This window comes from Macaca thibetana, chromosome 10, assembly GCF_024542745.1.
Source record: "Macaca thibetana thibetana isolate TM-01 chromosome 10, ASM2454274v1, whole genome shotgun sequence".
Taxonomy (NCBI): Eukaryota; Metazoa; Chordata; class Mammalia; order Primates; family Cercopithecidae; genus Macaca; species Macaca thibetana.
In genome coordinates this window covers 12,257,047-12,280,747 of record NC_065587.1, presented here as the reverse complement: position 1 = coordinate 12,280,747, position 23,701 = coordinate 12,257,047, and the positions used below count along the sequence as shown (strand labels likewise).

The 23,701-nt window shown below is 48.3% G+C and overlaps 3 protein-coding genes across 7 annotated transcripts in view; 2 read left to right on the top strand and 1 right to left on the bottom strand.

Annotated features, from left to right (window-relative positions):
- Positions 1-23,701, top strand: part of GTPBP1 (GTP binding protein 1) — a 310,687-nt gene that overhangs the window by 187,058 nt on the left and 99,928 nt on the right. The gene's annotated exons all lie outside the window — the stretch shown is intronic.
- The window catches only part of CBY1 (chibby family member 1, beta catenin antagonist), a 628,117-nt gene that overhangs the window by 570,638 nt on the left and 33,778 nt on the right, over positions 1-23,701 (top strand). The gene's annotated exons all lie outside the window — the stretch shown is intronic.
- FAM227A (family with sequence similarity 227 member A) overlaps positions 1-23,701 on the bottom strand; it is a 73,711-nt gene that overhangs the window by 31,898 nt on the left and 18,112 nt on the right. For both annotated transcript variants that reach the window (XM_050806235.1, XM_050806234.1), the window contains exons 7-11: positions 16,745-16,846; positions 16,149-16,253; positions 14,163-14,286; positions 11,452-11,559; positions 8,526-8,605 (exon numbers count right to left, since the gene is read on the bottom strand). In XM_050806235.1, coding sequence (XP_050662192.1) covers positions 8,526-8,605; positions 11,452-11,559; positions 14,163-14,286; positions 16,149-16,253; positions 16,745-16,846 — 519 coding nt within the window. The remainder of the gene's footprint in view (positions 1-8,525; positions 8,606-11,451; positions 11,560-14,162; positions 14,287-16,148; positions 16,254-16,744; positions 16,847-23,701) is intronic.

Sequence of the window (23,701 nt, the reverse complement as noted above, 5' to 3'; positions counted from 1 at the left end):
AAAGACAGTGTGATCTTTAAAAAATACAAATCACATCATGTCGTCCCTAATGTAATGAATTCTCATGGCACTTCAATTATATCCATATTCATGTTGCTTTCTATGATGCTTATAACTCTGCAGCATCCAGCCCTGTCTACCTCCCAGCCTTGGCTTGTGCCTCTCTTCTCCTCACTCTCTGGGGTACAGTATTGGCCTTCTCTGTTTCCTGAACACTCGAGCTCTTTTTTACCTGCCTCGGGGCCTTTGCACATGCTGTCCCTTCTTCCTGGAAGGTTCTGCCATTTACTCTTCCAATGGCTGACTCCTCATCTCTTGGTTCTCAGCTCAAATGGCATCTTCTGGGGTCATTACTTGCTACATGTGTGATTTTTTTCCTTCACATATGTGAGACCCATCCCCAAGGTAAAAGACTTAGGCAGGGCGCAGTGGCTCAAGCCTGTAATCCCAGCACTTTGGGAGGCCGAGACGGGCGGATCACGAGGTCAGGAGATGGAGACCATCCTGGCTAACACGGTGAAACCCCGTCTCTACTAAAAAATACAAAAAACTAGCCGGGTGAGGCGGCGGGCGCCTGTGGTCCCAGCTACTCGGGAGGCTGAGGCGGAAGAGTGGCCTGGACCCGGGAGGCGGAGCTTGCTGTGAGCTGAGATCCGGCCACTGCACTCCAGCCTGGGCAACAGAGCAAGACTCCGTCTCAAAAAAAAAAAAAAAAAAAAAAAAAAGACTTAAGTTGCAGCTGGGGTGCAGACATTTCACCTAGGCTCTACCTGCAGATACACCACCCCTGCCTGAGACTTCAAGATGGAAATGAGCAACAGGGAGGAAATGGGAAGCATGTGGACTCCAGTTTTTAGAGAGGCTGTTAACAGGAGCAACTGGTTTTTCAAGAAGCAGTGTAGAACTTTTAACATCCAGTCCTCAGTCACACTGGCACACAGTGGCACACCTTGGCAGAGGCACTATGGTTTGGGCATCATTCTTGGTAGCATGGCCTCTGAAGCTAACACAGAGGCTCTTCCAGGGGAGCTGTGCGCCTTTAATGCATTTCTTTCTGCTTAAACTAGCTGGAGTGGATTCTATGGTTTGCAGCTGAGAACTTTGATGATGATTCCTCCTTACAGAAGCCTTCCTTCACTGTCTTTTTTTTTTTTTTTTTTTTTGGCTCTACAAAAACTCTACCAAAAAAAAAAAAATTTTTGCCTCAGCCTCCTCAGGAGCTGGGTCCACAGGCATGTACCACCCCACCTGGCTAATTAAAAATATATATATTTTTGGTAGAGACAGGGGATCTCACTATGTTGCCCAGGTTGGTCTCAAACTCCTGGGCTCAAGCCATCCTCCCACCTTAGTCCCCCAAAATGTTTGTTTGTTTTCCCCCCTGCAAGGACCTAGGTCCAAGGTCCCAGCCCAGGGATGTCCTTGGACCCTGACAATGCAGTTTCTAGCCATCTCATCATCTTCCCAGAGACAAAGCTCAGGATCCTAATACTACGTGTTTGCACCTGATATATATAATGGGGGACGGTGTGTACAACTGGGTTTCACAGATGCTGGGAGTCCCTGAAATGTATGCCTTCCTGGCTCAAAGACATCCTTTTTCTTAATCTCCAGCTGTGTTTCTCTAGGTACCACCCTTGTATAAGATGATAAGAGCTAATGTTTATTGAGCTCTTACTCTGTGCTATGCTATTTGTTGAGTGCTTGCGTATAAGATCACATTTAATGCCCACATCGTGACTGATTTCTCTAGGTACCCATTTTACCGATAAGAAAACTGAGGTTCAGGGAGATGAAATGACTCATCTAAGAGCTAGAATTCTTTTTTTTTTTGAGACAGGGTCTCGCTCTGCTGCCCAGGCTGGAGTGCAGTAGTGGAGTGCAGCTCACTGCAACCTCTGCCTCCTGGGTTCAAGCAATTCTCGTGCCTCAGTCCCCTAAGTAGCTGGGACCACAGGTGTGTGGCACTACGCCCGTCTACTTTTTGTGTTTTTAGTAGAGACAGGGTTTCACCATGTTGGCCAGGTTAAGAGCCAGGATTCTAATCCATGCCTAATTTGATAGTCTGGTCTCTCCACTATATACCACTTCTCCAGGTTTAGGACATGGGGAGCTAGGAAAGGGGGACGCAGAGCTGAGCCACTGTACAAAGAGAGGCAGAGGAGAAGATCCTGCCTGCTGCTCTCTTCATCTCTCTGGTGTTCTCTCTCCCGATCATTTTCTCCCTCAGATTCCATTTCCTAAAACTTTTCTATCTTTAAAAATACTTATTAAATGAACAAATGACTCAGTCTCTAATAGGTAGGTGTCCTAATTTATAGCTGGGTCTCAGAGCAGAAGCCAGCTCTGTGGTTAGATACTTTTTCATTTCCACTGTGCAAATCCCTAACACTTAAACAAGCGAAGGGCAGACAGCAGGTAAGAGACGGAAAGTAATTGCAATTCATTCCCCTGAATTGTGGACTCTCAGACAGACTATTGCCATTGAAAAGCATATTTTGAACACAGCCAGCTCTTTCATTGAGCAGATGGGAAAACGTGTCTGCTCTTGACAAGAGAGGCTCTATCTCCACCACAAAACCCAATTACTCCCTCTATCCTGGTTTGCCCATTAAAACTGCAGCTGTGCTTAAGGTTCCAGAGTTTTTGATTATTTCTATTTTGGGGGCAGTAAATGGAATCTCTTAACTAGGTTCCTGAAATAACTGTCAGAGAGTTTACGTATTTCAGTACAAAGACCACACGCTTGTTTCAAGCCACTGTGACAGGCGGTACCCAAACACTGAATAATATTTTGGTCTTGGTCTCTGAGTGCTGCTGTCCCTCTGCAGTACCTGCGTCGTCTGCACTTTTTGGGAACTGATGTTTACAGAGTACCGTCATATGCTAAGCACAGGGCCAAAGTTTACATAGATGACCTCGTTCACAAAGTCCAGAAATATTTGTTAAGTGTCTTCTTTGTGTTAGGTCTGTTCTAGGAGGTAAAAGAGAGAACAGCAATAACTGTTGCCCAGGCTGGAGTGCAGTGGTACGATCTCAGCTCACTGCAACCTCAGCTCACTGCAACCTCAGCTCACTGCAACCTCTGCCCCCTGGTTCAAGCAATTCTCCTGCCTCAGCCTCCCCCGTAGCTGGGATTATAGGCACATGCCACCATGCCCAACTAATTTACGTATTTTTAGTAGAGATGGGGTTTCACCATGTTGGCCAGACTGGTCTCAAACTCCCGACCTCAAGTGATCCTCCTGCCTGGGCCTCCCAAAGTGCTGGGATTACAGGCTTGAGCCACCTCGCCCGGACAGAGTTTACCTCTAAGAGAGGGAGACAAACTCCAAACAACACATCAACCCAACAGGAAGATAAGTACCGTACAGAGAGTGAGACAGGCGATGGGACGCCAGTGGCTGGCCATCAGGGACGGCTTCTCTAGGGCAATGACAGTGAACCTGGCATCTGAGGGACAAGGAGGAGCCAGCTTTCTCCTCTGGATCCCTGAGGAAAGCAGATTCCAGGCAAAGAGGACAGCGAGTGCAAAGGCCCAACCAGGCATAGACCTGGCACATCCAAGAGGCAGAAGGAAGTCCAGTGCCTGGTGCTGCGGGAGGGAATGGGTGCCAGGCACCTGGAATCGGGGGGCCTGATTCTGTACCGCACTGCAAGTCAGGTGAACGAGACTGGATTTTATTCCAAATGCAATGAAGAAGTTATTGGAGGTTTCAAGCAGGAATGACCCCATCTGATGTATACCTGTAAAAGGTTACTCTGGTCACTGTGTGGAGGCTGGGTTGGAGCTACAAGTAAAAGAAAGGAGCCTAGGTGGCAGCTGCTGCAGTCAGCCCGGCAAGAGACAACATCGGAGGCTAGGAGTCAGGTGCTTTCCTCACCTGGCTAAGTCTCAGATCCTCCTGGTGTGGCTGAGAGGGCTGGTGGGCAGACCAGTGCAAGTTCCGGGAGAGGCCAGGACGAAGGTGGGTCACTGGCGCGTGGGCGGTATTTGAAGCTACCAGACCAGATGAGGCCACCCAGGGAGAACATGTAGATATAGTAAGGAAGGGGGCTTGGGAAAGAGTAGACTGACAGGACAGGGAGCTGGCAGAGAAGATGGAGAGGAGTCAGCCAGTGAGGAAGGAAGACACTGTCAAAAGTCTAGCAACAAAGAAGCCAAGAGAACAAAGCGTCTCAAGAAGATGGGAGTGGCCAACCACACCAAAACAGGTTAGAGGAGTGACTCAGTCCAAGCCAGTGCGGTCCCCGCGCTGTTGCCAAGAGCAGCTGCAGTGGCTGCCGAGGGTAGGAACCTGACAGGAGTAGCCAGGCAGAGATGGGGTTACAGAGGCATCTTCCAAGAAGTTCTGGGCCGGGTGTGGTGGCTCACGCCTGTAATCCCAGCACTTTGGGAGGCCGAGGTGGGTGGATCGCCTGAGGTCAGGAGTTCGAGGCTAGCCTGGCCAACATGGTGAAACCCTGTCTCTGCTAAAAATACAAAAAAAGTTAGCCGGGCATGGTGGCACAAGCCTGTAATCCCAGCTACTCAGGAAGCTGAGGCAGGAGAATCGCTTGAAACCAGAAGGCGGAGGTTGCAGTGAGCCAAGATTGCGCCACTGCACTCCAGCCTGGGCTATAAGAGTGAAACTCCGTCTCATCGGGCGGATCACGAGGTCAGGAGATCGAGACCATCCTGGCTAACCCGGTGAAACCCCGTCTCTACTAAAAAATTAAAAAAAAAAAAAAACTAGCCGGGCGAGGTGGCGGGCGCCTGTAGTTCCAGCTACTCGGGAGGCTGAGGCAGGAGAATGGCGTGAACCGGGAGGCAGAGCTTGCAGTGAGCTGAGATCTGGCCACTGCACTCCAGCCTGGGTGACAGAGCGAGACGCTGTCTCAAAAAAAAAAAAAAAAAAAAAAAAAAAAGAGTGAAACTCCGTCTCATAAAAAAAGAAGTTCTGGAGTGAAAGGGAGCAGAAGATGGGGATGTGGAGTTGAGATAAGAGATGCTGAAAGCACCGCTGTTCAGTGACGGGAATGACCCCACAGAATGGGAGGAAATGAGGATGCAGGAAAGAGGGGCGCTAAGGGCATCTCTCCTTGGGAAGCCGAGAGGGCCGAGGTTCAGAACACAGGTTGGGGACTGAGCCGGGAGGGGAGCAGGGCCTCTCCGTAGGCACAGAGATGGCAGACGGCGAGGGTGCAGAGCGGGGCAGGATGTCTTGGTGGTGGGAAGGCACGGGCCTTCCTGCTGACTGCTTGTGATTTCTCAGTGAAGACCTTCCCTGGGTGGTGCTGGGGGGGAGGGCAGGTGGGGAAGGACGCCCTGCAGGGGAAGTGTTTTGAAGGTGGGAGAACCTGGGCATGCTAGGGCAGTACAGTGGTGCGGCCAGGCAGCGCTGAGTGCCCTTCTGAGCTATGGGGTTGCACAGTCTTCAGAATGTCTGCAAGAAGGCACCATGGTTGTTATACCTATTTTAGACCTGTAGAAACAAAGTCTTAGGGAAGTCAAATAACTTGCCTGAGGCCACACAGCTAGAATCTGAACCTGTGAGAACATATATATATATATATATATATATATATATATATATTTTTTTTTTTTTTTTTTTTGAGACAGAGTCTTGCTCTGTCACCCAGGCTGGAGTGCAGTGGCACGATCTCAGCTCACTGCAACCTCCACCTCCTGGGTTAGAGCAATTCTCCTGCCTCAGCCTCCCCAGTAGCTAGGACTACAGGTGTGCGCCACCACACCCGGCTAATTTTTTCTATTTTTAGTAGAGATGGGGTTTCACCGTGCTAGCCAAGATGGTCTCGATCTCCTGACCTTGTGATCCGCCCACCTCGGACTCCCAAAGTGCTGGGATTATAGGCTGAGCTTCTGCACCCAGCCAGAGGAGGCTGTCTTAATGAATGTAGTCTCTAATGCCATTTATTAAGGAAGTATGTATTAGAAATGGGGCATTCAGGTACTAGAAGTGGGAATGTTCTCCTAGGGTGTAAAGATTAGTGGGGAGGCTGGGCCTGGTGGCTCACACCTATAATTGAAGTGCTTCAGGAGGCTGAGGTGGGAAGACTGCTTGAGCTAGAAGTTCAAGACCACCCACCTCTACTAAAAATTCATGGTGACACGTTCCAGCTACTCAGGAGGTTAAGGCAGTAGGATCACTTGAATCCAGGAGGTTGAGGCTGCAGTGAGCTATGATCACACCACAGCACTCTGGCCTGGGCAACAGAGTGAGACCCTGTCTCTAAAAGAATAAACCAATTAAAAAAAAAGATTGGGGGGCGGGAAACAGCCATGATCACAGTAATAACCAAATAATTACATGAGTGCTCTGAAGGAAAGGGACATTGGTCTGTATAACAAGGATCCTCATCCAGCCCAGAGGGGCAGAACGCTGACCCTGAGGATGAGAGTGAAGGGGGTCAGAATCTGTCATCCCAAAATAGGCCACTTTGCATAAGAATTATTTTGAGCTGAAGGCAATTGAAAAACAGCAGATGCAGGAAATCTCTTTAAAATTCCACTTTCCATCTAAAAGCAGAGCATAAATTTTCCTTTGTGAAGGTGTCCCTGCTTCCCATCTCCAGTATCAGGAAGAAGAGACAACTTATCACTGGAGATAGCACCCTTGAATCTGCATATACAAATCTTATTGATATATATATTGAATCCTTATCTTCCATTAGTTTCTCCCATATATTTACCTTCCCACAATTTACCATCCCTGGAAGCCCAAACCTCTTTTCCTTTGTCTTGTCACATCTCCACAATTAACTGCTCTTTGTTAGGGTGGTATGTGAACTCTCAGACCTAGCCACTTCTTTGAGGTTTTCACTTTTTTCCAATGAAGTCCTGTGTCATGTAAAAATATGAACATCAAATAAAATTTGAAAGCCTTTTTCCTGTTACACTGTCTGTCTTTTGTCAGTTTAACTTGTAGGGATCCATACACTTTGCCTAAGAGGGTAGATAAAAGGTTTTTTTCCCTCCCTACAAGAATCTGAACTGAGATGGAAGGATGACTATATATCTCTTAGACCAGGGGTTGGCAAACTTTTTCTGCAAAAAGCCACATGACAAATATTTGGCTTTCCAGGTCATAAAGTCTTTATTGCAAGTATTCAACTCTGCTGTTTCAGTGCAAAGGTAGTTGTAGACAATAGTAAATGAATGGCCATGGCTGTGCGCCAATAAAGCTTTATTTTCAAAAACAGGCAGTGAAAGGTCTGATTCATAGTTTGCTAAACCCTGCCCTGGATTTTTTTTTCCAGTTCTTCAGAAAAAGAAAAAAAAAAAAAGGCCTTTATTTGTGGCATTTGGCTAACTGCATGCTTTCAATGTCTCTGGACTTCGGAGTTGGGAGGAAATGCTGACAGTGACAATGGCAGTGGTGATGGGAGTTTACCTGGGACAAGAAGAACAGGAGGTACAGAGGCCACATACAGGAAGGGAGTGTGGTATACAAGGAACTGAAAGAAGTCCCCCATGGCAGGACCCCTGAGAGCCCAGGAGGGTGGAGAAGGGGTTGAGCTAGATGAGCAAGGCTGTGCAAGTCAGTCTACTCTAAAGGCCAGAGGAAGCATTCTGGGGTGTGGAGGGTGTAGTTTTATCGGCTAGAAGTAGGACTTTTTTTTTTTTTTTTTTTTTGAGACAGAGTCTTGCTCTGTCACCCAGGCTGGAGTGCAGTGGTGTGACCTCAACTCTCTGCAACCTCTGCCTCCCAGGTTCAAGCAATTCTTGTGCCTCAGCCTCCTGAGTAGCTGGGACTACAGGTGTGTGCCACCAAGCCTGGCTAATTTTTGTATTCTTAGTAGAGACGGGGTTTCACCATGTGGACCAGGCTGGTCTTGGACTCCTGGCTTCAAGTGATCTGCCTGCCTCGGGCTCCCAAAGTATTGGGATTACAGGCGTGAGTCACTGTGCCTGGCCTGGAAGTAGGGTTTTTAGGGTCGGGGGATATGATAGAGTCAGGTGGTGATGAGATGATGTACTTAGCTTTGCACTTTGAAAAGATGGCCCTAGAAGTATCTGAGAACCTGAGGGAGACCAGTTAGGTGCCTACTGCAGTAGTGATGGGAACTCAAACTAGGGTGGTGGGAGTGGAAGAGTGAGAAACAGGTGGTTCTGGGAGGTACGTCAGAAGGAACATCAATAGGGCAGAGGATAAAGTAGGTATCAGGGATGACTGCTAGGTTTCAGGTTTGCCATGAGGATTAGTGGAGAAAAAAATAAGTAAAAGCATCTTGCACTGCAGCCTACACTGAAAACCTGGTTCCTTCCCTTTCTCTTCTCAATCGCTACATTTCTGTGAATGCGCCTTAGTGCGCCACTTACCCACTTAGTGCGCCACTTACCCACCCACTTACCCACCCAAGTGAGGAGCCTCCCGGGGCTCCTCACTTGGAAGATGGGGTAGACCTGGGCAAGGGGTACAGAGATGTGCAACTAACAGGAGGCCACTGATGCTCCAGAAGAACCCACGGTTTCTGAAGCTTATGGGGCCCCAAGGGGTCCCGGTCTGTGCCTCCCCACTTACCTGAGGGTGGCAGAATTTCCTGCTCTGGCCTGGCTTCTGGGAGAAGGCTCTCGTACCAGCAGACAAAGAAAACTCTCTCCCTATAGAAGGGAAAAAGCTGTTATTAGTTCGTCTTGTCATGGGGCAATGAAGATTGCAGCCCAGGAGCTTGAAACAGCCTCCTTTCTGGAGAGAGTGACACCCAGAAAGTCTGTTGACTCCACCTGCTGGGCAAGTTACCCAACCCTGATCCTGTTAGACTGTGCACAGTATCTCCCTCTAGGGTGAATGCACCAATTAAAAGAAATAATGTATGCACAGGGCTGGGCAAGGTGGCTCACGCCTGCAATCCCAGCACTTTGGGAAGCCAAGGTGGGTGGATCACGAAGTCAGGAGATCGAGACCATCCTGGCTAACACGGTGAAACTCCGTCTCTACTAAAAAAAAAATACAAAAAATTAGCCGGGCATGGTGGCGGGCTCCTGTAGTCCCAGCTACTCGGGAGGCTGAGGCAGGAGAATGGCGTGAACTCGGGAGGCGGAGCTTGCAGTGAGCCGAGATCGCGCCACTGCATTCCAGCCTGGGCGACAGAGCAAGACTCTGTCTCAAAAAAAAAAAAAAAAAATAATAATAATAATGTATACACAGCCCTGTGCATAGGGTAGACACTCAACCCACAGGAAAAAAAGGACTGGCTTCAGAAGAAAAACCAGTTTGGAGCTCTGCAAAATTAAAATGCTTAAACGCTTAAGAAACAATCTATCAAATTCATAGCTGTTAAATTTAATATTCATTAAAATGTCATTAAACTCAGACAATTTATGGGTTAGGTTTTTCTTCACTTTGAAAAAACTCCCTGAGTCGGCCGGGCACGGTGGCTCACGCCTATAATCCCAGCACTTTGGGAGGCCAAGGTGGGCAGATTGCTTGAGCTCAGGAGTTTGAGACTAGCCTGGGCAACATGGTGAAACCCTGTCTCACCCTGTATTTTTGTACTAAAAATACAAAAATTAGCCGGTTGTGGTGGCGCATGCCTGTAATCCCAGCTACTCAGGAGGCTGAGGCTCGAGAATCGCTTGAACCAGAAGGCAGAGGTTGCAGTGAGCTGAGATCATGCCGCTGCACTCCAGCCCGGGTGACATAGACTGTCTAAAAAAAAAAAAAAAGAAAGAAAGGAAGGAAGGAAGGAAGGAAAAGAAAAGAAGAGGAAAAAAAACCTCCCTGAGTGTGCATGATGACTACTGGGAAATCATATCTATGAAGGGATCAAGAAATGGAAATGCTTAGAGAGCTAACAGGTAAAAGTGTTGGGAGGCTGAGGCAGGAGGATCACCTGAACCTGGGAGGCGGAGGTTGCAGTGAGCCGAGATCATGCCATTGCACTCCAGCCTGGGCGACAGAGCGAGAGTCTGTCTCAAAAAAAAAACCAAAAAGCGTCTGGCCCTGAGTGAGTGCCAGCTTATCATTTCCAGCTAGTAACCACCACCGTGCTCTGCTCCAAGGGTTTCAGGTATTCTCTTCCTTTGTGCCCTAAACCAGGGCTTCTCAAACTAGAACATGCTTCTAGATCACTGGAAGTCCTCCTGATCAACTGCAGAGTCGGAGTCAGTGGATTTGGAGAGACACTGATGCTGCAGGTCCTTGGACCAACACACCCTTCGAATCTCAACTCAAACGCCACGTACTAGCCTTCTCAGGGCTGGACTGAATCCCTCCAGTGCAGTGCCCAATCCCTTGCAGGACAATTGTGTGGCCTGAATTTCCCACCAGATCATAAGGAGGTGAGGTTGGAGGTGGAACTCTACTCCAGACCTAATTGAAGACTAGCTCCCTAAGACATGCCCACCAGGCGTCAAGTCAGTTTATCATTCCCTAGCAATGACCGGACCTGGAATTTACCACCCCTTTTTCCAGAAATTTCTGAATAACCTGCCCCTTAATTTGCCTGTAATTAAACATGGGTATAAATGAGCCTGCAGAACTGGCCCTGAGCTCTTGTTCTCAACACACTGCTTATGGGGTAGCCCTACTCTGCAGAAGCAGTCAGAGGGCTGCCATAGTCAAGGTGAGACACTTTGTTCTACCCCCAGCTCATCCTTGAATTCCTTCCTGGGCAACGCCTTGAACCTTTCCAGGCAGAAGTCCCAATTCTGGGGTTCCTTGGCCCTGCAACAGAGGGACTGGGCTTGCCACCACCACCGTGTTCCCAGTGCTGAGCAGAGTACCTGGCACCCAGAGCTCATCATGTGTCTGCTGAGTACAACAGAAAAGCTGACCTTGGACAAGTCGCTTCTCTGAGCTTTAGTTTCCTCATCTGTGAATTGGATTTAGTGTGTACTTCAGCAGGCTGTCGTGAGGATTAAATAAAATGGGCTGGCCAGGCACGGGGGCTCACGTCTGTAATCTCAGCACTTTGGGAGGCCGAGGCAGGTGGATCATTTGAGGTCAGGAGTTCAAGACCAGCCCAGCCAACATGGGGAAACCCCATCTCTACTAAAAATACAAAAATTAGCTGGGCTTGGTGGCGGGTGCCTATAATCCCAGCTACTCGGGAGGATGAGGCAGGAGAATTGCTTGAACCCGGGAGGCGGAGGTTGCAGTAAGCCGAGATCACGCCACCGCACTCCAGCCTGGGTGACAGAGTGAGACTCTATCTCCAAGAAAAAAAAAAAAAAGAGGCAGAGAGCTCATCACAGTGCCTTGCACATAGGTAGACACTCATCATCTGGCATCCACTATTCCAATACAAAATTCCATCCCCTGCCTCCCATTGATTATGTTGTACACTACAGTCCACAAGCACAAAGAATTTTGGTGGCTAGTTTGGGGGTACCCAAGAGAGAACCTGACCAGAGGACAACAATGCCAAGGCCTCTCCTCCCTCAGTTAGATAGTAGTTGGGTATGGCAGCGGCAAAGAAGGCAGGAGGCTATAACTGCTAACTTACCCTTTATCAGTCTTCTTCTGTGTAACATTAATTCTTCTCTGCGGAATCGCTCTGGGTCTAGTTCTGAGTAGTTCCAGCTGTCATAGCTCTGTGGGCTGGGATAGGTGCCTAAGGGAGGAGGCAAGAGTGAGAATGGGGCCAGGCGCGGTGGATCACGCCCGTAATCCCAGAACTTTGAGAAGCCAAGGTGGGAGGTCACTTGAGCACAGGAGACCAGCCTGGGCAACATAGTGGGACCCCGTCTCTATTTAAAAAGAAATTTAAAAAAGAGTGAGAAAGGAGGCTTCTGCAAAAGAGGCCTGGGGAGCCCCTGCTGGTTCCTGGGAGGCTGGGCTTCCAGTGTTAGCCCTGCCCCATACCAGCCTGGTGGCCTTGGGTGAGTCACTTCCTCTCTAGAGGCTTCCTCATCCGGAACACGGGGATGATGACCTTGCCCTACCTGTCCGCTGGGTGTAAGGGTCAGAACACACCGGTGTGTGAGTCCCTGACATGCTTTGCAAATGTGAAGACATCATAGTTATTTGTTTTCCGTGTCCCCTGTTCTGGCTAGACCACGAGTTCCCTGAGAACAGGGGCTGGGTCTTCTTCAGCTTTATACCTCTAGGACTCTAGGTCTGGCACATAATAAATACAATAGGTGCTTAGTAAATGTTTGTTTAACATGATCACATTTAGCTTAGTGCCAGAAATGGTTTCTCTCTATATGTTTGACAGTGATGCTTCCAAGGATTACTTGAGACATTTGAGCCACTATGCAAAGCTGCTGGCTCCGCTAGACAAAGTGGACAGGGGGGTTATTTATACAGGGAATAAACTGGGGTAAGGAGGTGCAGCCTTGGATATTAAAGGGAATAGCAAGGTGGAACAGCAAAAAGAGAAGACAGTCAGAAAATGGGAGGCAGGGTGGCATAACAGTCAAAGACCCAGCTTTGGAGTGGCACAGCCCTGGAATGAACACCTGTGCAGTGGCTCACACCTGTAATCCCAGCACTTTGGGAGGCTGAGGTGGGTGGATCACCTGAGGTCAGGAGTTCGAGACCAGCCTGACCACCATCTCTACTAAAAATACAAAAATTAGCCAGGCGTGGTGGTGTGCACCTGTAATCCCATCTACTCGGGAGGCTGAGGCTGGAGAATTACTTGATCCCTGGAGGCAGAGGCTGCAGTGAACCGAGATCGTGCCATTGCACTCCAGCATGGGCAACAAGAGCGAAACTCCATTTCAAAAAAAAAAAAAGAAGAAGATTAAATGGGTGTGCAGAAAAGAGTTAAGACAGCAGGCCTGAGACTGCTGTCCTCAGAAAGGCCTGCTTGCGAGGATGCCTTGGCTGGCCTCTGGGAACCTGGCTAGTAAACAGTTTATTCCACTGATACAAAACTCTCTCTAATGGAAGAAGAGCGGCTCGTTGCGCCTATACTGTTGGTACAAACAACGTGGCTTATGCTGAACACCTGCCGTCCTGGAATTGTGGTACGTGACAGACAGAGGTGTCTATGTGACTATCCCAGTGAAAACTTTGAGCACTCCAGCTCTAATGGGCTTCCCTGGGCAGAAGCAACACACACATGTTGCTAGCTTTTCGTTGTAGGGGGATGAGTGGGTTCTGTATGACTCCTTATGGGAGGGAGGGGGCATAAAGAAGTCTGCATATGGATTCCTCCAAACTCTACCTTTTTCCCTTATAATCCAGCTCTATTTCCTTACTACATTCTTGTAAGAAATCATAGCGAGACTACACTTACGTACGGAGACCCGTGAGTTCTTCCAGCAAATCTTCTAACATGGGGGTGATCTTAGGAAGCCACAACACAATAGGAGATGTGAAAAGTGCTTACTTAGCACAGCACTTAGTACACAGGAACCTTTCGATACATGGCAGCTTTTAATGAACTTAGAAAATGTCAAGGTTGAGATCAGGGGAGGGGACTGGAAGGTGGTTGATAAAGCAGGCATCCAGCTGGTCCTGAGTGTGCTGGAGGGAGGGACACATGATTGCCCAGTGGGCGGTCACATGGAGGGTGGCAGGGTGGGATGATCTAAACTCACATACTGCTTTTGGGTTCCTGAGTCCTGCGTGCATCAGTCCACAGCACACGGTTAACTAACAGGGCCGTGCTGAAACTTTGCTATCTTGTTAGGATATGGCCCTTCACTCCCTGTAGATGTAGCTGAGCACAAAAAGGGGGCTAAGGGCCGGGCGCTGTGGCTCATGCCTATAATCCTAGCACTTTGGGAGGCTGAGGCGGGTGGATCACAAGATCAGGAGCTTGAGACCAGTCTGACCAATATGGTGAAACCCCATCTCTACTACAAATACAAAAATTAGCTGGGCGTGGTGGTGCATGCCTGTAATCCCGGCTACTCAGGAGGGTGAGGCAGGAGAATCACTTGAATCTGGGAGGCGGAGGTTGCAGTGAGCTGAGATCGCACCATTGCACTTCAGCCTGGGTGACAAAGAGAGACTCCATCTCAGGGAAAAAAAAAAAAAAGGGATTAGGAAGGGATGTCTCAGAACTGTTTTGAGGAAGCAGGAAAATTTGTATTCCTTGGGGCTCCAACCACATACATACTTTGCTCTCTTTAATGTTAAGGAGAGAAAAGAGAGAATGCCTTGATGAAGGGTGTCAAAGCAAACAATGACATACCTAGGTACCAGTGGAAAACATTTTTCCAGAATCGCTTTCCCCGGTGGAAAAAAGTCACCGCTCACCTGAAATCCACAGGCTCATTGTGTTACAGATGTCAGACTTGAATTCGTGTGTGTTGAACCAGGACTGTGGGAAGCAGCAACAGAAGCTGGTGTACATGGCTTTGCTCAGAAGTGATGGCAGCCTCTGCGGAGCAAGCAGAGCTCAGGCAACGTTCTCAGCATTTCCACCCTGGCTTACGTGATTTGGGGATGAGGAAGGACTTTCTTTTTTTATATACAGTTTTTGTCGTTGTTGTTTAGAGACAAGGTTCTCACTGTGTTGCCCAGGCTGGATTTGAACTCCTGGCTGAAGTGATCCTCTAATCCTGTTGCCTCAGCCTTCTGAGTAGCTGGGAATATAGGTGTGTACCACTGCACTTGGCCATACTCTTTAATCTACACAATCTAAGAAGTAAAATGGGGCTGGGCGCGGTGGCTCACGCCTGTAATCCCAACGCTTTGGGAGGCTGAGGCGGGTGGATCACCTAAGGTCAGGAGTTCGAGACCAGCCTGGCCAACATGGTGAAACCCTGTCTCTACTAAAAATACCAAAAAGAAAAAATTAGCTGGGTGTGGTGGTGCATGCCTATAATCCCAGTTACCTGGGAGGAGGCTGAGGCAGGAGAATCGCTTCAACCAAGAAGGCGGAGGTTGCAGTGAGCCCAGACTGTGCCATTACACTCTAGCCTGGGCGACAGAGAGACTCTGTCTCAAAAAAAAAAAAAAAAAAAAGGATTAGCTAGGTGTGGTGGCGCATGCCTGTAGTCTTAGCTACTCAGGAGGCTGAGGTAGGGGGGTAGTTCAGGCCCAGAAATTTGAGACTACGGTGAGTTATGATTGTACCACGTTGGCAACAAAGCCAGACATTGTTTCTAGAGGAAAAAAAACAAAGAAAGTCCTTCTTCATCCCTAAATCATGTAAGTATTCACTTATATTTTCTTCTAGCAATCCTTTTAGTATATACATCTATATATATATACCCATATAAAAAGTATATATGTATAGTCACATTTTAAAATTTAAAATTATATGCTTATTTAAATACTACAGAAAAATATAATATGGAAAGGGAGGCTGGGCACAGTGGCTCATGCCTGTAATCCCAGCACTTTGGGAAGCCGAGGCAGGCGGATCACTTGAAATCAGGAGTTTGAGATCAGCCTGGCCAACATGGTGAAACCCTATCTCTACTAAAAACACAAAAATTAGCTGGGTATGGTGGTACGCACCTGTAATCCCAGCTATTCAGAAGGCTGAGGCAGGAGAATTGCTTGAACCCAGGAATTGGAAGTTGCAGTGAGTCGAGATCATGCTACTGCACTCCAGCCTGGGTGACAGAGCGAGACTCTGTCTCAAAATAAATAATAAAATGGAAAGAGAAAGTTTCTCTTTTTTTTGAGACAGAGTCTCGCTCTGTTGCCCAGGCTGGAGTGCAGTGCCGTGATCTCGGCTCACTGCAACCTCCGCCTCCCGGGTTCACGTGAACCCTGCCTCAGTCTCCCGAGTAGCTGGGATTACAGGCGCCCGCCACCACTCCTGGCTAATTTTTGCAATTTAGAGACGGGGTTTTGCCATGTTGGCCAGGCTAGTCTTGAACTCCTGACCTCAGGTGATCCTCAAACCTTGGCCTTCCAAAGTGCTGGGATTACAGGCATGAGCCACCATGCCCAAAGAGGAAAGTTTCTTATAACTTCACTTCCCAGTGATAAGCATTGCTAAGAGTTTGGTAAATATTTTTCAGGGTTTTTTTTTCTATTCATAGGCATATATATATATATATATATGTTGTATAAATTGCTTTTTCACTTAAATATATCATTGCATCTTCCAATCAGTATAAATAGCTCTACTGTATTTTTGTAACTTCTACATTGCAAGTCAGCGTATGGATTATCACGATTTAGTAATTACTCCCTTATGTAAAGAATGTTTAAGACATTCTCTTGGCATCAGAAATGAATAGAAATCTAATGTGACTTTTTTTCTAGACAGTGGCTGATGCTCACTTTTAAGAGCGCCTCTTCATAGTGGGACTTGGGTACACGAAACAAAAGTAAGGCGTAGTGCTGGGCTATCCGGTCGAACAGATTATTCTGGAGCTCCTTGTTTGGCTGCCAGGAATAGAAAAGAAAAAGGAATTACTAAAATCCCTTGCTGAAACAACTGAGGGGCTGGGATTTTTAAGTCAGTATTGCTTTCATTTCCAGCAATCTTATTCTCAAGATATTTAGCCTCGTTTGCTTTATGAAATAACGTGTTCATTTTTGGGGATGAGATTTACAAAGCACGTACACAGAGGCAGAGCGCTGTTGAAGACAGCACCCTAACGCTGGCCCAGAAGTCCTGAGGTCTACTCTCAACCCTGCCTGTGACAGCCGTGCAACCAGCTCCTAAAGCCTGGGGGAGCCGCAGGGCATTGCACAATGGCTGAAGCACAGGGTGTGTGGCTGAGGCATGGGTGGGGAGGGGACCGGGTGACAGGTGAGGCTGCGGGGTGCTCCATGGGATCAGAAGGGCTTGTAGCCCATGTCAAAGAGGATGGAATTGGTTTTGTAGCAAAATGACTGAAGCAAGGCAGAGAAACAAGCAGATTTGTATATACCTGGTACCTCTCATGAAATATCCACCAAAAGCTATCCAGCCAGATGGCTCTTGGAGAAGGAGAAGACAGAAATTTCTCTAATTCTCTCCCTGCACAGAAATGCTTGAAAAAAAATAAAATTCACATTATTATTACTGTTGTTATTCTTTTTAAAAAAATTCATCTGGAGTCAATGTATTTTAGAGTGAACAGAAAAACCACCTATCCTGTCAGTGAGGCCCTATCCAGGTAATTTTACATACTCTCATTTAACCCCTATAATAGTCTTATGAGGCATACATTGTTATCTCATAGATGAGGAAACCGAGGACCAAAGTGGCAAGTGGCTGAGCCAGGATTGGAACCCACAACTCTAGACTCTGGACAGCTGCTCCACACACCAACTACCTCCAGCTCTCACCTCCTACACTCAGCCAACAGCAACTCATATCAACCAACGCAGTTACTGGGCAAACATAAACCACAGAACTCTAAGATTCTGCTGAGTTAGCAGCAAGCATATGGAATTCTAAAGTTAAAATGGAATTATCCGTGAGGTCAGAGCAGCAGTATGTAGCTTCCATTGTCATACAACTGGGTCTTCACCCTTGCCCTGGCTCCAAAGTTCCCACTGTAATAATAACATGTACCATTTAGTGAATGCTTCCTGTATGTGCCCCAGGGCTAGCACCTCCTCTCACTTCTATTGTCCACCATCTATGTGGTAGGTAGTATAGTTATCCTGTTGTATAGAACAGGCAAGTAAGGACTGAAAGGTCAGCATTCTTGCCTGAGCTCACATGGGCCAGGAGGTTCCAAGCCAGGAGCCTGGTCCCGGACTCACACGGGTGCCCCTCCTTTACCATCTGGAGACAGCCTGTTCTCCCATCTCCAGGATGCAGAGGGAAAGGCCCTGTGGCATTCCCCTGCAGCCTCCACACAGGTAAGATCGACACGCATGGATAAACGAGCCTCATCCACTCACAAGGAGCTCTCTGAGCCCTGCTGTTTGCTTTGTCTTTCTCATCTTTCCTCGTGTTTCTTCAGACTGGCAGTCTAGTGGAGTGATGAAGAGCACAGACTTGAGTGCCAGACTGCTTGGATTCAAATCCAGCTCTTTCACGTATTGGCTGTGTGACTTTGAGTAAAGTTACTGAACCTCTCTGTGCTCCGTTTCTTCACACAACACATGGAGATGGTCATGGTCCCCCGCCTCAAGGACTGTTGTGGAGGTTTGATGAGTGGTTCCTATTACGTGCTTAGAACACTGCCAGGCATTCAGGACACACTTGCAGGAGTATACTAGTTACTGATTGTTTATTCATTCACACTCCTCCCTCCTTTCAAAAAGAATTTCATGTCAGCTCTTCAAAAAATATTTATTGAGCACCTACAGGTGCCCAGGATGATGCCGTAGACTCCCTGCCCTCCAGGTGTTCACAGATAAAGAGATGTTTACAACAGTGTGATAGGAATCCCCGGACAAGGCATCCCAGGGGGATGTGGAGCCCAGAGAGGGCATCTCATCTGCTCTTCAGGTCTCGAGACAGTGTTACGAGTAAAAATAACTGGATGGCCAAACGCAGTGGTTCACGCCTGTAATCCCAACACTTTGGGAGGCCGAGGCGGGGGGATCACCTGAGGTCAGGAGTTCGAGACCAGTCTGGCCAACGTGGTGAAACCCCGTCTGTACCAAAAATACAAAAATTAGCCAGGCGTGGTGATGCGCATCTATAATCCCAGGCCCTTGAGAGGCTGAGGCAGGAGAATCTCTTGAACCTGGGAGGCGGAGGTTGCAGTGAGCCAAGATCACACCACTCCACTTCTGCCTGGGTGATAGAGTGAGAGTCTGTCTCAAAAAAAACAAAACAAAACAAAAACTGGATGATGCAGCCATAAAAAAAGAATGATATCGTGACCTTTGCAGCAACATGGATGGAGCTGGAGGCACTATCCTAAGTGATCTAACTCAGAAACAGAAAACCAAATACTGCATGTTCTCACTTACAAGTGGGAGCTAAACACTGGGTACGCATGGACATAAAGATGGAAACAATAGACATGGGGGACTCTCAAAAGGGGGAGGATCATGAGGATGAGGGCTGAAATATAACTTGTCGGTACAATGTTCGCTATTTGGGAAATGGGTTCACCAGAAACCCAATCCTCAGCAGTGTACAATATACTCATGTCACACACATGCACGTATGCCTTCTGAGTCAAAACAAAATACGATGTAAGAAAATAACTGCAGGATGAAGGGAGAGCTGAGAGCTCCTCAGAGAGGGGGAAAGCATGTGCCCAGGCTGTGGAAGCACTTGACACATGTGGGGTGCTCCAAGGGCTTTCTGTGCAGAGGAAGCAACGGGTGCAGGGGTGAAGGAACAGGCAGGAGCCAGGCTATGAGACACCTGGTGCCAGGACTGGGAGCGGTTCTGAAACTGGACCGGAGGTTGAAACGGCACTGGTGCTGAGACATTTTCAACAGGGTAGAACACTGTGACACTGGTGTTCTAGAAAGATCCCTGGTGGCAGTGTACAAGATGCATTGGAGGGGATTAGAACTGCAAGGCAGACAGCAAGCTGGGCAGAAGGCACAGTAACCCAGACAGGAAGTTGTGGGGCCTGAACTTGACAGTGGCCAGTGGGAAGGGGAAGAGACACAGGAAAGACAGTAGTTACATCTTCCTAAGAGTGCACAGAGGTAGAGATGAGGGTAAGAGAGGAGACTGGCTGATGCCCAGGTGGAAAGCTGTGTTTTCAACAAGATGGGGAGTCCTGGAGGAAAAGCAGAACGGATGGGTATGAGAGCCTGAGGGCCGCTGAGGCCAGAGGCAGAGGGATGGAGGGATATGGGAGTCTGGAGTACAGTGAAGGCCCTGGAGGAAGTGACACAATTCTGAAGCAGTGATTGGTTTCATATGGGAATATGATTGCTATGGTCTGAATGTGTCCCCCAAAGTTCACATATTAGAAACTTAATCCTCAGTGCAACAGTGTTGGAAGTAAGGGACTAAGAAGAGGTGACTGGGTTAGAGGGCTCCACCCTCACGAATGGATTAATGTGGTTATCTGGAGGTGGGTCGGTTATAAAAGCAATTTCAGACCTTTCGCCCTCTCTCTCTAGCCTCTCTCCCTTCCATCTTCTACCACGGGATAACATAGCACGAAGGCCCTCACCAGATGTGGCCCCTTGATCTTGAACCTCCAGAACTGAAAGAAATAAATCTCTGTTCTTTATAAATTACCAGCCTCGGGTATTCTGTGATAGAGCACAAAGAGAGTAAGACAATGACCCAGGTCCACCTGACCCCTAGGGTTTGTGCAGAGGGAGAAGACAGAGAGCAGAGGGAGGGGTCCCAAAGAACGTGGGTGGTAAAGGAGCCTGGGAGACCAAGATAGTGCTGTTTGCATAGAGGGACAATGACCCACCAAAACCAAAGGGGAAAGAATTTCAGAATGTAGGGAGTCGTCCTCTGGGTCAGTTCTACAGAGGTTATCTAATAACAACAGAAACACAATCTTTAGATTCCATAAGGTGAAAGCTAATGATTGACTCGGGACACTTTCAGCAGTGGGTGAGAGTGGGAACCCAGGTTGCAGCCGGATGAAGAGAGTGGAGATGAGAACATGAAGCCAGCATGTGTGGACAGCTCTTCCAAGAAGTCCAGGCAAGGCCTGGTACAGAGCTGAGACGGCACTCCCATATAGGGCAAGATGGGAAGGGCTTTTGTCTCTGTGGAGCTCAGGGTTGGTGGCAGCCCCCAGACTCTAAAGCAGAGCTAAAGTTGACTGCCAAGAGTGAGGGGAGGTAACAGAGGAGAGGATTTGTGGAGGTGAGTGAAAGTTTGACATGGCCCCTAAGCAGGGTGGAAGAAGGTCCTTTCAAAGACGGGGCACAAATTTGCTTTGAGTTTCCCGGGAGCCAAAGAAAAGCAAGAAACAGTATCAGCTGTAAGGCTGAAAGCATTCTGGGAGTTGCACAGTTTTATTTGTAGTAAGTTTGAAGGAAAAGATTCCCCATAGGACCTCAAAAATGGGGCATTAAATAGCATAGCAGTCTCTGTCCTTGGGGGCCACCAACCCTGCAAATGAATTGAGAACATTCAGGCTGCGCCCAGGCGGTCTGTCAAGGCAAACTGTGCAGGAACAGCGGGTCCAAGAAGCATAACTCCAGGTGCTTCTTACAGACAACTTGAAAACAGAAGACGTAAAAGGAGGAAAACAACTATAATCTTATAATCTTTTTTTATTTGTTTGAGATGGAGTCTCGATATAGCCCCAGACTGGAGTGCAGTGGTGCCATCTTGGCTCAATGCAACCTCTGCCTCCAGGGTTCAAGCAATTCCCCTGCTTCAGCCTCCCAAGTAGCTGGGATTACAGGCGTGCACCCCCATGCCCGGCTAATTTTTGTATTTTTGGTAGAGACAGGGTTTCACCACGATGGCCAGGATGGTCTCGATCTCCTGATCTTGTGATCCAACCACGTCAGCCTCCCAAGGTGCTGGGATTACAGGTGTGAGCTACCATGCCCGGCCTATAATCTTATAACCTTATAACTCAGAGACCAGTGGTAATATCTATGTATTTCATCTAAAATTTTCCCATGTGTGCACTTACATAGATTGAATTGTTGGCCAGGCGCGGTGGTTCACACCTGTAATCCCAGCACTTTGGGAGGCTGAGGCAGGTGGACCACTTGAGGTCAGGAGTTCAAGACCAGCCTGGTCAACATGGGGAAACCCTGTCTCTACTAAAAATACAAAAAATTAGCCAGGCATGGTGGTTGTATATCTGTAGTCCCAGCTACTCAGGAGGCTGAGACAGGAGAATTGCTAGAACCCAGGAGTGGGAGGTTGCGGCACTCCAGCCTGGGCTACAGAGCAAGACTCTGTCTCAAAAAAAAAAAAAGATTGGCAGGGCGCGGTGGCTCACGCCTATCATCCCAGCACTTTGGGAGGCCGAGACAGGGGGATCATGAGGTCAGGAGATCGAGACCATCCTGGCTAACATGGTGAAACTCCATCTCTACTAAAAAGTACAAAAACTTAGCCGGGCGCAGTGGCGGACGCCTGTAGTCCCAGCTACTCAGGAGGCTGAGGCAGGAGAATGGCGTGAACCCAGGAGGCGGAGCTTGCAGTGAGCCAAGATGGCGCCACTGCACTCTAGCCTGGGCAACAGAGGAAGACTCCATCTCAAAAAAAAAAAAAAGATTGAATTGTAGAGAGTTTTACATGCTGATACTTTTCATTCAACATCACAGCATGGCATGTTAAAATACACTCTTTTATAAACACCCACTTTTATAATCACATTTTATCATGGCTACACGGTCCATGATATAGATGGCAAAGATGACCACGCTATTCCTCTATTATTGACCATTAAATTGTTTCTAATAACACTAATCATACAAACTACCATTTTCTTAGAATTGATGACTTCTAGCACTGTGCTAGACACCTTTCTATGCATTATCTTATTTATTTCACAATAACACCTCAAGGTAGAGACTGTTTTTATTCCCATTTCACAGGAGAAGAAATTAGAGGTCAGAGAGGCACTTAACCACCCAGATGTACTGCTTTCCACTTCCTTGCTATTGTAATGAACATGGTGGTGAGCATCTTTGTACACTGTCCTGTAGGGAACCCGATGCTCTGAGCACCCGTCCCTCCTACTGCCTCTCCCCTGAGGAAAGCAGGAGCAAAGGGAATCAGGTACCCGACACCTGGGCCGCCGCTGCCAGGCCCAGAGACCAGCGCCCCTTCCACTGACGGACTGCAGGCCATGCCAGCAAACAGCACTGTCATTCTGGGCAGTGACTGGCCCAAACAGATCATCTCTCTTAGGAAGTCAGAATGCAAGAAACAGATGGGACCGACATAGCCCAGAGAGAAGGCAGCAGGAAGAAGCCATAAAGAAGAGAGGAGGGGGCCAGGCGCAGTGGCTCACACCTGTAATCCCAGCACTTTGGGAGGCTGAGGCAGGCAGATCACGAGGTCAGGAGATCGAGACCAGTCTGGCCAACATGGTGAAACCCTGTCTCTACTAAAAATACACAAATTAGCTGGGCGTGGTGGCACATGCCTGTAATCCCAGCTACTCAAGAGGCTGAAGCAGGGGAATTGCTTGAACCAGGGAGTCGGAGGTTGCAGATCGCACCACTGCACTCCATCCAGCCTGGTGACAGGGCGAGATGCTGTCTCAAAAAAAAAAAAAAAAAAAAAAAAATTAGAGAGTAGGGAAGGGCATGACGAGAAGGAGAGGGAGACAGAGATAGAGAGATGGGGGTGTGGCTCAAAGCAGCAGTGAGAACTACAGGTAGAAGAGACTGAGATGCTGGGTCTCAGGAATGGTGGGGTGACTGCCTAGGAGCTCAGAGGACAATGATCAGAGCTGCTTTGGGGACACCAGAGTTGTGTGATGATGAAGAGCCATGAGGCACAGCTGTACAGCGGCCGAGACCATTTTCTGGGCTTCTTCCCTTCTCCAAGACCTCCCTACAATCATCCCCCATCTCCAGAGCTGCCAGTGTTTGTGCCGCCTGAGCAAACAGGTTCCTCTGGGCCTTAGAATACTTCCTTCCTTTCTTCACAAGGAACCCAGGGTGCTCTAGTGCGCGGCTCTGCAAGGAGGCATACTCACCCCCAGGGGCTTGAGAAGAGAATATTCTAACTAACATCTACATAAGAAAGAAAAGCAATTGACTGGGCGTGGTGGCTCACACCTGTAATCCCAGCACTTTGTGAGGCCAAGGATGGGGAGGGGAAGATGGCTTGAGCCCTGGAGTTGAGACTAACCTGGGCAACCTAGCAAGACCTTGCCTCTACAAAAATTTTTTTAAAAAACTAACCAGTGTGGTGGTGCATGCTACTCAGGAGGTTGAGGCGGGAGGATCACTGAGTCTGGGGGTTTGAGGCTGCAGTGAGCTATGACAGTGCTACTGCATTTCAGCCTGGGTGACAGAGGGAGACC